The sequence below is a fragment of the Papio anubis genome, chromosome 9 (assembly GCF_008728515.1).
Source record: "Papio anubis isolate 15944 chromosome 9, Panubis1.0, whole genome shotgun sequence".
NCBI classification, from domain to species: Eukaryota; Metazoa; Chordata; class Mammalia; order Primates; family Cercopithecidae; genus Papio; species Papio anubis.
Genome location: NC_044984.1, coordinates 58595670 through 58610700, shown reverse-complemented (window position 1 = coordinate 58610700; position 15031 = coordinate 58595670). Strand labels below are relative to the sequence as shown.

At 39.3% G+C, this 15031-nt stretch overlaps 1 protein-coding gene and 1 non-coding gene across 3 annotated transcripts in view; one reads left to right on the top strand and one right to left on the bottom strand.

The window, feature by feature from the left end:
* Positions 1-15031, top strand: part of C9H12orf66 (chromosome 9 C12orf66 homolog) — a 30484-nt gene that overhangs the window by 4106 nt on the left and 11347 nt on the right. For both annotated transcript variants that reach the window (XM_009181128.4, XM_003906719.5), the window contains exon 2: positions 2403-2688. In XM_009181128.4, coding sequence (XP_009179392.1) covers positions 2403-2688 — 286 coding nt within the window. The remainder of the gene's footprint in view (positions 1-2402; positions 2689-15031) is intronic.
* LOC116269009 lies at positions 14255-14359 on the bottom strand. Its single transcript, XR_004176335.1, has one exon. It is a non-coding gene; the product is annotated as a U6 spliceosomal RNA (small nuclear RNA).

Here is a 15031-nt window from a genome sequence, read left to right as displayed (position 1 = left end):
CTATGTTATTTCATTTTTTTTTTTTATCTCTATCACCAGTTTTTGTTAAAATGAACCTGGGAGGCGGAGCTTGCAGTGAGCTGAGATCCCAGCCACTGCACTCCAGCCTGGGCGACAGAGCGAGACTGCCTCAAAAAAAAAAAAAAAAAAAAAAAAATGACAACCAAAGCTCAAAGTGGTTCGTAGTAGTTTGCACATCAACATAGCCTGGGTAAATCGCGGGAGCTGGGTTTGAAACCGCAAGCCTTCAGGACTTCCACAGCTTTTGCCTTTATGACACTCTTATTACCCCTCCTAAGCTGAGAGGTTTTTATCCTAGATGTTGTCACAGAGGCCTATTTATGTTGTACCCTTCACCTACAAAATCAGCAGAACTAAACTGAATATTGGTATGGGAGGAAGGCAAACCCTGCAGGGAACAGTTCCATATGGGATATTGGTGTCACAACTGGTCCACCTGTACCCATATGGATTTTGATGGTGTTAGTAGGAGAAATGATATGCCAGCTACTCAATCTGTTTGAAACAAGCTTGTCCAACCTATGGCCTGCTAACCACATGCAGTCCAGGATGGCTTTGAATGAAGCCCAACACAAATTCATAAACTTTCTCTTTTTTTTTTTTTTTGAGATGGAGTTTCGCTTTGTTGCCCAGGCTGGAGTGCAGTGACACGATTTCGGCACACTGCAACCTCTGCCTCCCAGGTTCAAGTGATTCTCCTACTTCAGTCTCCCACGTAACTAGGATTACAGGCACCCACCACCACGCCCGGCCAATTTTTTTGTATTTTTAGTAGAGACGGGGTTTCATCATGTTGGCCAGGCTGGTCTCGAACTCCTGACCTCAGGTGATCCACCCGCCTTGGCCTCCCAAAGTGCTGGGATTACAGGCGTGAGCCACCATGCCCAGCTAAACTTTCTTAAAACAGTATGAGATTTTTTGTGCGTTTTTTTTTTTTCCTCATCAGCTGTGGTTAGTGTTAGCATATTTTATATGTGCCCCAAGACAATTCTTCTAATGTGGCCCAGGGAAGCCAAAAGATTGGACACCCCTGGTTTAGACAGTATATTGGAAAAACACTTTTCAAAGTATCAGTAGTTTGTCTGGGGTGTCAGAAATAAGTAGGGTAACCAACTGTTCAAACTTGCCCAGGGCTGAGAGATTTCTAGGATGTGGGACTTTGTTTTAAAACCTTATAAAGATTTCCTGAGAAGTTAAACTTCTAGTGCTAAAATCTGGAAAGTCCTGGGTAAACTAGGACAAGTTGGTTGCCCCAATAGTAAGGGAAAGAAGGTTCATTTCTTGAAACAGAAACTGAGCAATGAATTAAAATCAATATTGTGAAATGGTTCATTTATTAAGAGGATGTTTTACAAATGCCTTGATGAATAATTTTTATTCCTAATTATAGGTATATGTTTATAATAGTAAATTAATTGAAGAGAAAATGTAAACTCTTGTCCATCTCTGAGATTTTTTTATGTATTCCTAGAAATCACTGTTTTAAACCTGCCCTGTTTCTTTTCATTTTCCTAATATCTTGCCTCTGGCCCTTTGGTGGGTGCAGAATTGCTTGAGGAAACATCCATGAAGCTGGCTCTATAATTAGAAATATAATTGGTCATGTATAACTACAGAAGTGAGTAAATGATATCTATGCTATTTGATCCTTTTTGGCTATGAAAAAATGTTTTTGGTTTTATTTTTTGATGATTTCCTTTGGAGCCCCCTAGTTAAAGCAGCAGTTATTTATAATTGGTTCCTGGTCTTAATAATTCACAGTGTGGTGCATATTATTTATAACATATAGTGTCAGTCTGTCAAGAGTGCTAAGATTTTCTTTATTCTCCTGGGATCCCAGTAGTCTGTTTTCTTGCATAGAGGGAATATATATGTATGTATGCAATTTTCTGGTATGATCTAAAAGATAAGATTCAAAGGAAAATACAACTCTAAAGCAGAAACAAAAAAATTGTGACATATCAGGAATAACAATCGTGTTTCATAATTTGTGTGTTCTTTTGTTTTGAATACATCTATCTTAAAGGTAGCCTTTTTAGTTCCAGTTGGTGTTATTTGCTAGGTTAATTATGCTCTGAAGTAAATCTGAATCCTCATTGAATTGAGTTGGGGGAGAATTGGTACATGGGTAAGCAAATCGTACACAGGTCCATTGCTACAGTAATGAATTCTATCAGGTATTCGTTTAGCTTATTCCTTAGGGAAATTATGAATCATAAAGTATTTATTTATATCTCAATCATAGGAGACAGAGAATATGGTAGATGAAAACCTATGGAGCTCAGTGGGTTTGGATTCTTTGCTTTTGGATGCTGGTAGGTGTTTGGTACTTATGGTTTCTCCTTCTTACTTGTCATGTGCTTATGTCTTTTGCCTACCAGGGGGCCAGTCTTTCTTCAGCAGGAAGGATTCCATCCGCACCATCTATACTTCCTTACATAATGAGCTGAAGAAGGTGGTGACTGGCCGTGGTGCCCTGGGTGGGACTGCTCCTCATGTAGAAGAACTCCTTTCCCACCTGTCAGAGCAGCTCTGCTTCTTTGTTCAGGCTCGGATGGAGATTGCAGACTTCTATGAGAAGATGTACACCCTCAGCACACAGAAGTTCATCAATGCTGAAGAGCTCGTTGGCCTTTTGGATGCCATCCTGAAAAAATACAGCTCCAGGTCAGAGTGGGGAGGAGGGAGGGAGAAAACGTGGCTGTCCTATTAATCCCACAGAAGCTCAAGAGTTTTTCTCCACACTGTTAATGAAAATCTGTGATGAAATAACTGAAATAAATAACTGGATTACATTTTATGCATATTCATTAATCAACAGGTATACATTAGGCACCTTCATTGGTCTTATTAACACTATACTGGCTGCTAAGCCATAGCAAAAGACCGAGAATGAAGTAATCATAAAACTTGTATTATAACTGATTTTGCTGCTTAGGAAAGAGTTCATACAACAAGAGAATTGTATATAAAATAATAGGAATTTCTTTTTTCTGGAAACCAAATTGTAACATAGTAAAATAATATGAATCTCTCTCTCTATATATGTGTGTGTGTGTGTGTGTGTGTGTATATTTTTTTTTTTTTTTTTTTTTTTGAGGTGGAATCCCACCCTGTTGCCCAGGCTGGAGTGCAGTAGCACGATCTCAGCTCATTGCAACCTCTACCTCCTGGGTTCAAGCAATTCTCCTGCCTCAGCCTCCTGAGTAGGTGGGATTACAGGTACACGCCACCACGCCCAGCTAATTTTTTTTTTTTTTGATAGAGATGGGGATCTCACCATATTGGCCAGGCTGGTCTTGAACTCCTGACCTCAAGTGACCCACCTGCCTTCGCCTCCTAGAGTGCTGGGATGACAGGCGTGAGCCAATGCACCTGGCTGAAAATAATGTGAATTTTTAACAAATTATTATTCAAACAGATGTTGTCCCTTTTAAAGTAATCAGTTATCTGCTCGTTCCTTTGAACAAGTCCATTATTTAACATGTGTTGGAAACTCCTTTGTAATTGCTTTTAGAGTTTGTGCCATAGAGTTTAGATTTCATTTTAAGTATTCTTAGCGGAGGCAAGCATCTACTTTTAAGGAGGATATACTTAAGTATTTTTGAGTGGCCAAAGAGTTATTTGGAACCAAATTTAAGTATTTTTTAAAAAATGTTGATTAACTGGAAGGTTGCTTTTATTGGAAGGACATTGCTGCTGATAAAGAAATGAGAATGTTTGTGATGTGCCACCCACTGCCTGGCACAAAAAGCAATACGAAAAGAATTTCAGAAGCATTGTGAGTGCCTGAAAGTGACTGAAAGTCAGTGAAATGAATTACTCAGTTTTATTTTTGTGTCCCTAGAGCCTGCAGCCTGAAATAGTGCCTTGCACATAGTAGGCACTTAGTAATTGTATGTTGGACTGAATGGAAAATGATTTGTTTGAAGTATTTCACTCCTTTGGATATGTGAGTTCAGATATGTTTGCTTAAAGAGAAAGGTGAATATGTTAATTCATATTCCCAGATGAAGGCAAATACCCATCTGATTAATGGAATAGGGGAAGGGAGCAAAGTCGGAAGATTCAAGGAGACTCCATGGAGAACGTAGAATCTGAGCCTTTTTTTTTTTTTTTTTTGAGATGGAGTCTTACTCTGTCGCCCAGGCTGGAGGGCAGTGGCACAATCTTGGCTCACTGCAACCTCCGCCTCCTGGGTTCAAGCGATTTTCCTGCCTCCGTCTCCTGAGTAGCTGAGATTACAGATGCACGCCACCAGGCCAGGCTAATTTTTTTTGTATTTTTAGTAGAGACGGGGTTTCACCATGTTGGTCAGGCTGGTCTCGAACTCCTGACCTTGTGATCCGCCCGCCTCGGCCTCCCAAAGTGCTGGGATTACAGATATGAGCCACCACACCCAGCCAAGTTGAGCTTTTAATGGCAGGTAGGATTTTGAAAGCAACTATAGGAAAGAAGACAGCAGGTGTTTTGAGATGGGAGGATATTTCAGAATACAAAAAGGCCTCAGGGTTTTGTTACTTGCAAGTCTTTCTCCCTGGAAAGTTCTTACTGTAGTTGTCTTCTCATCTTTAAGTCTTGGTTCACAGAAACCTCTCACTATCCTACCAAAACTATTCTGCTTTTAGTCATGATCTTATTCTCCTGATTTATTGCCATCTGAAATTACTGTTGTTTGTTTAGGGTGTTTTTTCTTTCCTTTTCTCAAAAACTAGAGTGTGAGCTCCATCACAGCTGCTGTGCCTTTAGCACCTGCAACAGAGCCTAGCATATAATAGATGCTCAATAGATGTTTATTGAAGAAATGAGTGAATAGTTGTGTTCCAGGTTGAAAATTTTTACTTAATTTGGTAAGTAGTGGGGAACCATGAAAAGTTTTGAACAGGGAGTGTCATGTTCTCATCTTAGACTAATTACTGTGGCACTGTGTGTGTAATGGGATGGTGAAGCGAGAGGTTACAGGAGAAAAGGTTAGTGTAGCAGGCTACAAGGGTAGCCTAATAGGCGATAGGAGGGCCTCGTGGTTGCAAGACAGTGGAAAAAGAGATGCTGACAAGAAGGCTATAAGTCTTGTCAACAGAATGGTGGGAATAATGAGAGGTTGCTGTCAAAGATGATACTTAGATTTTGCCCCTCCAGTGATAATATTGTTTACAGAATTGAAAAGACAAGAGGAACTGAAGAGGAGCTGGTTTAGAAGGAAGGTAGTAAGCTAAAATTGGGGCAAGTTGAGTGTGAGTTGCTAGCAGATTTTCGAGTAAAGATTTAGCAGGCAGTTGGAAATGGGGGTCTAGAGCTCAGACGAAAGGCCAGAAATAAAACAACTTGGTAGTAGACTCATACAGTTTTATGGTTTGAAAACTAAAATGTCATTGTTCTTTAATAAAACAGCAATTGATTTTTCACCTTGTAGGAAAAGGTGGTGGTGGGGGGAATATTTATATATACCTATTCTGAAGGAAATTAGCATGTGTTGAGCACCTACTGTGTGCCAGACACTATGCAAGACCTTCTTCTCCGTTACCTGATTTGGAGTATAGGTGTAAAATAGTACACCTTTTATAGACTTCTAGAGAAGTTGAACACTTTGCTTAGAGTCATACAGCTTAGCTGTGTGACTTCAGAGCCCATATTCTTTTCTGTATGTATCATTGCGTGTTATTAAAAATCGAGATATTTTTTATCTAGTCCAGATAAATAATTGCTCTTTGCTGATCATTTTGCAAGTCAATAAATTAGTTCTTCAGAAAACATAGGAAGCATTTACTACATTCTCTTGCTAGGAATATGAGTTGTGTGCTACCTACAACCATGTATATACATATTATTTCTGAGTGTAAGATAGTTTGGTTAATATACTATTATGTTACTATTCTTTCTTTCTTTCTTTTTTTTTTTTTTTTTTGAGAAGGTCTTGCTCTGTTGCCCAGGCTGGAGTGCAGTGGCATGATCTCAGCAAACTGCAACCTCCACCTCCGGGGCTCAGCGACCTTCCCATCCCAGCCCACCAAGCCACTGTGACCACAAGTGTGCACCACCATGCCTGGCTAATCTTTTTGTATTTTTGGTAGAGACGGGGTTTCTCCATGTTGCCCAGGCTGGTCTCAAACTCCTGAGCTGAAGCAATCCACCCACCTCGGCCTCACAAAGTGCTGGGATTACAGGAGTGAGCTACTGTGTCCAGCCTATTCTTTCTTTATAAAAGTTTTCCTCTAATTTTTTATTTTGAAATTTTTAATGCTATAAAAAGTTGCAAGTATAGTATAATGAACATAGTTACCATGTGATCAGCAATTTTACTCCTAGGTATAGATCCAAGAAAAATGAAAACATATGTCCACACATAAAAACATTGACATGAATGTTCATAGCAGCATTATTTATAATAGCCAAAGGGCAGAAACAACCCAAATGTCCATTGACCAATGGATGAATGGATAAATAAATGTAGTATATCCATACAATGGAATATTATTCAGCAATAAAAAGGAATGAAGTACTGACACATGCAACAACATGGATTAACCTTGAGAACATTATGCTAAGTGAAAGAAGCTAGTCATAAAAGGCCACATGGAAATCACATAATTTCCATTATGTGAAATATCCAGAACAGGCAAAGTCATAGACACAGAAAGTAGACTACAAATTCGTAGTCACAGAAAATGGTTGCCAGGAGTTGGAGGGGAAGGAGGAGTGATTGCTAATGGGCACAGGATTGCTTTTTTCGGGACCATGAGACTTTTCTAAAATTGATCGTGGTGATGGTTGCGCAATTCTGCAAATATATTAAAACCATTGAATTCTACACTTTAAAAGGATGGTACATGAAGTAATTAAGAGTAAAGCTGTTACTAAAAAAATTTTTTTTACAATGAACATATAACTATCCTTCACCTTTGTTCACAAATTGTTAACATTTTGCCACATTTGCCTTATCACTGTGTATGATTGTACTTCCCTGAGTTATTTGGAAGTAAAATGCAATCTTCATGATGTTTTCCTCCTACATACTCAGATTTTGTCTTCTAAGAACCATACATAATCATAACACAATTTTGAATGAAAAAAACAGTTTTTACATTCAGGAAATCTAACACTGATTTTCTGCCTTTGTATAATACATAGTCCATGTTCAGATTTCCCCAGTTGTCTCCAAAATGTTCTTTATAGTTGCTTGTTATTTTTTATTGTCATAGCTCTTTGATTTTTGTGACATATTCTAAATTTTCTTTTTATTTATTGTTTGATATGTAATATGTTCACATGGGTCAACATTTACAAAGTATAACACAATGGAAAGTCTTCTTCCTTCCCCTTAGCCACTTAGTTCCTGTCTTTAAGACGCAGCTAAAGGTAGCAGGGGTTTTTTTTTCTTTTTTTTTTTAAGATGGAGTCTTGCTGTGTTGCCCAGGCTGGAGTGCAGTGGCACGATCTCAGCTCACAGCAACCTCCACCTCCGTGATTCAAGTGATTCTGCTGCCTCAGCCTCCCAAGTAGCTGAAATTACAGGCATGCACCACCATGCTTGGCTAATTTTTTTTGTATCTTTAGTAGAAATGGGGTTTTACCATGTTGGTCAGGATGGTCTTGAACTCCTGACCTCAAATAATCCTCCCACCTCAGCCTTCCAAAGTGCTAGGATTGGTGTGAGTCACTGCGCCCGACCTAAAGTTAGCAAGTTCTTGCTGTCATTCCTGAGAAATAGGCTATGCATATAAGTATATACACTTACTCTTTTTAACCATTTAAAAATTTTATATTTTTGGAAATATTATTTCTTCCTCCAATCTGATTAGTATGTTTTCTTTTAATAAAATGGTTTTTTGAAGCCCCAAAACTGAAGTACAGTTAAGGATATGATTCCTAAGGGGAAGAGATCTCATGTAGTGATTCCCAAATGCTAATATAAAAGTGGTTTGCTGAGCTCTTTGGGAAGCTTAAGAAAAATACCCATCCCTGAGCCCTTCCTCCTCTTTCCTAACAGGGTAAAATTTAGTGATTCTGGTTATGTGCCCAGAAACCTCTGTTTTCAAAGTTCCCTGTGATAATGATACATGGTCTCTGCACACAAAAAAATTGGGTAACTAAGAGAAAGATGTCAACTCCAGGATAGAACAGGTACTGAACCTTACTGATGTGTGTGTGTGCATGTGTATGCATGTGTCTCCTAGGAATGATTAGTATTGATTGTTTTAAATTTGTGCCCTATCATTATTTATTTTGAGATGAGGTCTTGTTCTGTCACCCAGGCTAGAGTTCACTGGCGCCATCTTGGCTCACTGCAGCCTCGACTGCCTGGGCTGAAGTGATCCTTGCACCTCAGCCTGCCAAGTGGCTAGGACTACAGGAGCATGCCACCACCCCTGGATAATTATTTTATTTTTTTTTGCAGAGAGATAGGATCTTGCTATATTGCCCAGGCTGGTCTTGAACTCCTGCATTCAAGCCATCCTCCTGCCTTGGCCTTCCACAGTGCTGGGATTACAGGTGTAAGCCACGCACCAAGGCCCTATCATCTGTAAACCTTCTTTGAAACACCCCACTTCCCAGAGCCTTAGGAGTTTCTCCTTTTCCCTGCAGATTCAATTTTCAAAGTTCTTAGGGCAGTTCTTAGTTGTAACCCTCATCCTCTGAGTGGATATTGATGGAGTTGGATGGAACTGGATTACAGTATGGACAAGAGATGTCTTTTTTCATCTACAATTTCCATCTTCCACCCATGCGGCCTTTCTCTAATTAATAGGGAATGACTGATCACAGACACATCCTAGCCTGAAAATGATCTAAATTAGAGGCTTTGGGTTAATTTGAACAACATAAATTCTTTAAGGAATTCTGAAAAGTTGAACTTCTGTATAATGATTTTCTTTGGGAAGTGGGATTCCTTTATGTATCAACTAACATGATTTTGCCCTTTGCTAGGTTAATGTGCTTTTTTCTGTAGACTTTTTGATCTGGCATCTGTGCTACACCAAACATTTCTCTTTTATGGTTTCAGTGTTCTAAAGAAATAATTCATATTTTGGTATTCTGTTATATTGAAAAAGTTAAACCTCTTCCCAAAGGATCCATTTATCTTTCAGGGAATGTCCCAGTGTAGCTGATCCATGTCAGAACTCTTATAACAAATTTTGTGAATAGTACTATGCTTCAAATGCTGAAACGCCTTTGTATTAAAAAATTAATGAGTGTGATGAATAGCATGGAATCTAAACCTCTGGCCTTGATTTAACATGTAGATCCTATATGAGTTATTGCAATGTCTAGTCTGCTTACACAGATGAATGGAAAGTATGTGTTGGTTTTTTTCTTCTGAAAGCCAGTTGTGTTCACGGTAGAATGGTATTAAAAAAGGCTTCCTTTTTTGGTAAATTTATAATGAGATGGAGTTTTGCTTTTGTTGCCCAGGCTGGAGTGCAATGGTGCAATCTCGGCTCACTGCAACCTCCACCTCCTGGGTTCAAGTGATTCTCCTGCCTCAGCCTCCAAAGTAGCTGGGATTACAGGCGCCTGCCACCATGCCCAGCTAATTTTTGTATTTTTAGTAGAGACCGGGTTTTACCATGTTGGCCAGGATGGTCTCGAACCCCTGACCTCAGGTGATCAACCCCCGCTCAGCATCCCAAAGTGCTAGGTAGGTGTGAGCCACTGCACCTGGCCAGTTTATAACGTTATTAAGCATATATAAGTTCTTGTTTAGGAATCACAGTCATTTGTGATTCTGCATTTCAAATTGAATTATTAACAAATTGAACTATATTAATAATATAATTATATAAGTTTAATTGTGTGCCATTTAGCAGAAGAAACATGAACTTAGCTTGTATAAGGTCACAGTATCTGCTGTTCCTTGAGTACTTTTGAGGAGCAGTAGAACTTGGGTTTTTGTTTTTGTTTTCCAAAGAAGCACCAATGGAACATTTTCTGATTCTGCAGAAGTTTTTACACATTTATCTATTGTTTTGTGGGTATAAAAGAAAATTCTGGCTAATTTTTCTGTTTCATGGTTAAAACAAATTTGCAAGACAGATTGTAAATGCAAATTAATATTTACTTTCCTAAATCAAGACTATAATATTAAGAAATAATATTTTTAAAGAAAGAAGAGAGCCATCACTTATGCATTCTAGAACATTAAAAAAATCTCTATGGTATGGCAATAATAAACCATTCCGTGATTTTAATTCTTTTTTTTTGTTGTTGTTGTTGTTTTTTGAGACGGAGTCTTGCTCTGTCGCCCAGGCTGGAGTGCAGTGGCCGGATCTCAGCTCACTGCAAGCTCCACCTCCCGGGTTTACGCCATTCTGCTGCCTCAGCCTCCCAAGTAGCTGGGACTATAGGCGCTCGCAACCTCGCCCGGCTAGTTTTTTGTATTTTTTTAGTAGAGACGGGGTTTCACCATGTTAGCCAGGATGGTCTCAATCTCCTGACCGCGTGATCCACCCATCTCGGCCTCCCAAAGTGCTGGGATTATAGGCTTGAGCCACCGCGCCTGGCCGATTTTAATTCTTAAATTTAATAAAATATAAAAATAATTTTATAGCTAGAATTTAAAGAACATTAAAAAATTGATCTACATATATTTGTTTGCATTTTAGGAAGTACACTTTCTTGATCTGAATGCTTTAATTCACAAATTTCTCACAAAAGGCAGAACTACAATTTATTTAGCCCTTATGCCCACTTTTCATCAAAAAAAGATTTTTGATGATAAGGCTGTTAATAAGACATTTTGTTAGTTGCATGTGTATAGTTAACAAGGTTAATTATTGCTCAATGAAAATCTAATAAGCAAAACTAATAGTAGTGCAATTTCTGTGGAATGCGCTCTCTCCTAGGCATTTGACATGCTTAGATTTTAATAGTGAAGACCTTCAAAGTCTTCCGTGATAGTGCCCCAGCCTATCTTTTCAAATTCATCTGCTACCTCCCATCAAGTGCTTTACATTGCAGCCAAATTCTTACTACAAAGAAAGAAACTTAAAAAGAGCCAGGCGCAGTGTCTAATGCGTGTAATCCCAGCACTTTGGGAGGCCAAGGTGGGCGGATCACTTGAGGTCAGGAGTTTGAGACCAGCCTGGCCAACATGGTGAAACCCCATCGCTACTAAAAATACAAAAATTAGACAGGTGTGGTGGTGTGTGCCTGTAATCCCAGGTACTTGGGATGCTGAGGCAGGAGTATCACCTGAACCTGGGAGGTGGAGGCTGCATTGAGCTGCGATTGCGCCAGTGCACTCCAGCATAGGCAACAGAGTGAGATTGTGAGAGAGAGAGAGAGAGAGAGTGATCATTGAGGATTTTAAGCAGAAGTCCAAAAACAGCCCATAGTCTAATACTCAATATGTTCGTCATAAGGATTTGCCATTTCCTACCTCTCTGCTTGGGATCCTGTTATTTTTATGCTCAGAATGTCCTTTTATTGTTCTATCATGTATCAGTTTGCTATTGCCACAATAAGTCTGCATAACAGACCTCCAAATTTACACTTGTGGGTTTGCAGGCCTACTAGGGTTGGCTGACCTGAGCAAGGTTCAGGTGGGTAGCTCTGCTTAACACTGTTTGTTTCACTGGGTTTGACTTTTTACTATGAGCTTTGGGCTTGGGTCTGCTCCACATGTGTTCATTCTGAGCCTAAGGTTGGAGGGGAAGTAGCTACCCAGTAGCAATGTCCAAAGCTCAAAAGTATGACCCAGCTAAGCTCATTTTAAGCCTTTGCTTGCATCCAATCTGTTAGCATCTCTTTGGCCAGAGCAAGTTAGGTGGCCAGTCCATATTCCATCATAGGAAAGGAGCTGCAAAGTTACAAAACAAAGGGTGAGGAATCATGAATGGGAGAAGATTGGGGCTGGAAAATCAAGCCCCTATCTTCATATGGCAAAATCCTGCCTACTCTTCCTCCTGCTTTTCTATTTTGTTAAAAAAAAAATGCATAATATCAAATTTACCATCTTCTTTTTTTTTGAAACAAGATTTGGCGTTATCACCTTGGCTGGAATGCAGTGGCCTGATCTCAGCTCACTGCAACCTCCACCTCCCGGGCTCAAGAGATTCTCCTGCCTCAGCCTCCCAAGTAGCTGGGACTATAGGCGCATATCACCACGCCTAGCTAGTTTTTGTATTTTTGTAGAGATGGGGTTTTGCCATGTTGCCCAGGCTGGTCTTGAACTTGTGAGTTCAAGGGACCCGCCCATCTCAGCCTCCCGAAGTGCTGGGATTACAGGCATAGGCCACCGCCCCCAGCAGATTTATCATTTTAACTTTGTTTATGTATCCAGTTCAGTAGTGTTAAGTATATTCACAGTCTTTTGTAGTAGATCTTTAGAATATTTTCATCTCACCTCACTGAAACCCTATACTCATTGACCAACATTTTCCCCCCTCCCAGCCCTGGGCAACCACTCTTCTGTTTTCTGTTTCCATAAGTTTGACTACTCTGGATATCACATATAAGTAGAATCATATAGTATTTGTCTTTTTGTAACTGACTTATTTCAGTTACCATAATGTCCGTGAGGTTCACCCATGTTGTAGCATGTGACAGGATTTCCTTCTTTTTTTAAGGCTGAGTAATATTCCATTTGTATGTATGTACCATATTTTCTTTATCCATTCATTTGTCAGTGAGCATTGGAGTTGTTTCTACCTCTTAGCTATTTTAAGCATCATGGCTCAATTCAAATGCCATCTCCTCTATGGCTTCCACAATCTTTTGACCAAAAGGAATTGTTCCTTCCTCTGAAATGTTATTTTATTCATAATAAATGTATTAGTTTCTACTTTGTATTCATTATAAATGCCTCCTTCTGCCATGGAAGGTCCAGTAGGGCACATCTCTGGGTAATTTTTTATATCTTCAATGTATTGGTATTTAAGAATTAGTAAACAAGTTGTTTAAATGAAAAGATGTTACAGATTTTGCTTTGTCATGGTAAAATGTACATTACATAAAATTTATAATTTTGGGTGCAACAGACCACTGTGGTACACATATGCCTATGTAACAAAGCTGCACGTTCTGCACATGTGAAAAAAAAAATTTATCATTTTGGCCTGACGTGGTGGCTCACACCTGTAATCCCAGAACTTTGGGAGGCTAAAGCAAGAGGGTTGCTTGAGGCTAGGAGTTCAAGACCACCCCAGGAAACAGCAAGACCCTGTCTCTACAAAAACTTAAAAAATTAGCTGGGTGTGGTGGTGTGTGCCTGGTGTCCCAGCTACTAAGGGAGCTGAGGTGGAAGGATTCCTTGAACCTGGAAGGTTCATGCTACATTGAGCTGTGCAGTGAGACCCTGCCTATAAATAAATAAATAAACAAATAAGAACATACACCTTTAGGAAAGAACTCCATGGTGCAGATTTGCAAAGGAGAAAGGCAGTATTTCTAAAGTGGAGTTTAGTGTTTCATTAGAATATTACACAAATCTATTCATTTTATATTTTCCTCTATTCTATGGAGACTTCCTTTGTTCCTTCCCTTTTTCCTTCCTTCCTTCCTTCCTTCCTTCCCTTTTTCCTTCCCTTTTTCCTTCCCTTTTTCCTTCCTTCCTTTCCTCAGAGCAGATGATCTCTGCAAATAGTTGTTAATTTATTCTGTATTAAGACTATTCAGACTCTTTCAAGCTTGCTGCCGTAGCTTAGGTGGATATTTTTGGATTACAACCGTTTGACAGAGCCTCCTATAATATGAGTTGTGAATAGCTATGAGGCACATGGCAGTAGAAACAGGGAAATGATACATCATAATGCTAATCTCTAAGTCTTGGCAGACTAACATTAACATGAATTTTTAGCTCTTCTTGAGGTTGAAAAATAGCTTCAACATTCACATTTATCTTTAATAAATGTTGAGCACTTAAGCACTTTTAGTGTATGTTATGGAAGAGCTTGTTCGGAATTCTTTCTGAAGGTTTGGACAGGGAATTTATGTCCTCTTAAGGAGAGCATTGCCTATAAATGATGATTTCCAGCCAAAAGCAGTAGAAAGATAACAATAGTGTTATTTGTACTAGAATTTTCTCTAATTTCATGTCGTTAATCCTGTGATTAACAGTCTTACTATGTTCCTAGTTCCTGGGCAGATTTTCCTAATAGCCATGATTATAATATTTAATGCTTATAAGTGTCAAGGGGCCTAAAAGCTAAGGTGGCTTTCTTACAATTCAAAGATTTTGAGACTTACTCTATAATGGGGTTTTGCATGTGTACATTTAAAACATTTTTAAAAATATATAGTATTTAAGTAGATTTTTTTAAAAAGTGTTATCCTTGTATAGAGGACATGCTAATCTTCTCTGTATCATTCCAATTTCGGTATATGTGCTGCTGAAGTGAGCTTTTTTTTTTTTTAAGACAGGGTCTCACTCTGCTGTCCATGCTGGAGTGCAGTGGTGTGATCATGGCTCACTGCAGCCTCAACCTCCCAGGCTCAAGCAATCCTCCCACTTTAGCCTCCCAAGTATCTAGGCCTACAGGCGCACTCCACCAGGCCTCGCTAATTTTTTTATACTTTAAGTTTTTGTAGAGACAGGGGTCTCACTATGTTGCCCAGGCTGGTTTCAAACTCCTGGGCTCCTAATGATCCTCCTGCTTTGGCCTCCCAAAGTGCTAAGATTACAGATATGAGCAACTGCTGTCAGCCTGAACTTTCTTAGTGTTCATTCTAAAATATATAATGTTTGAAAAGTCCAAATTAATTAAACACATAAGCTAGAAGATTTGAGATCTGGTTTATCTTTCTGATTTTTTGTGTATTTATTTATTTTTTTACTTTAATTTTTTTAAGTTCTAGGGTACATGTGCAGGATGTGCAGGTTTGTTACATAGGTAAACATGTGCTGTGGTGGTTTGCTGCACCTGTTAACCCATCGCCTAGGTATTAAGCCCAGCATGCGTTAACTCTTTTCCCTTATGCTCTCCCCGGCACCTCCCTCCCCAAGTAGGCACCAGTGTATGTTGTTCCCCTCCCTGTGTCCACATGTTCTCATTGTTCAGCTCCTACTTGTAAG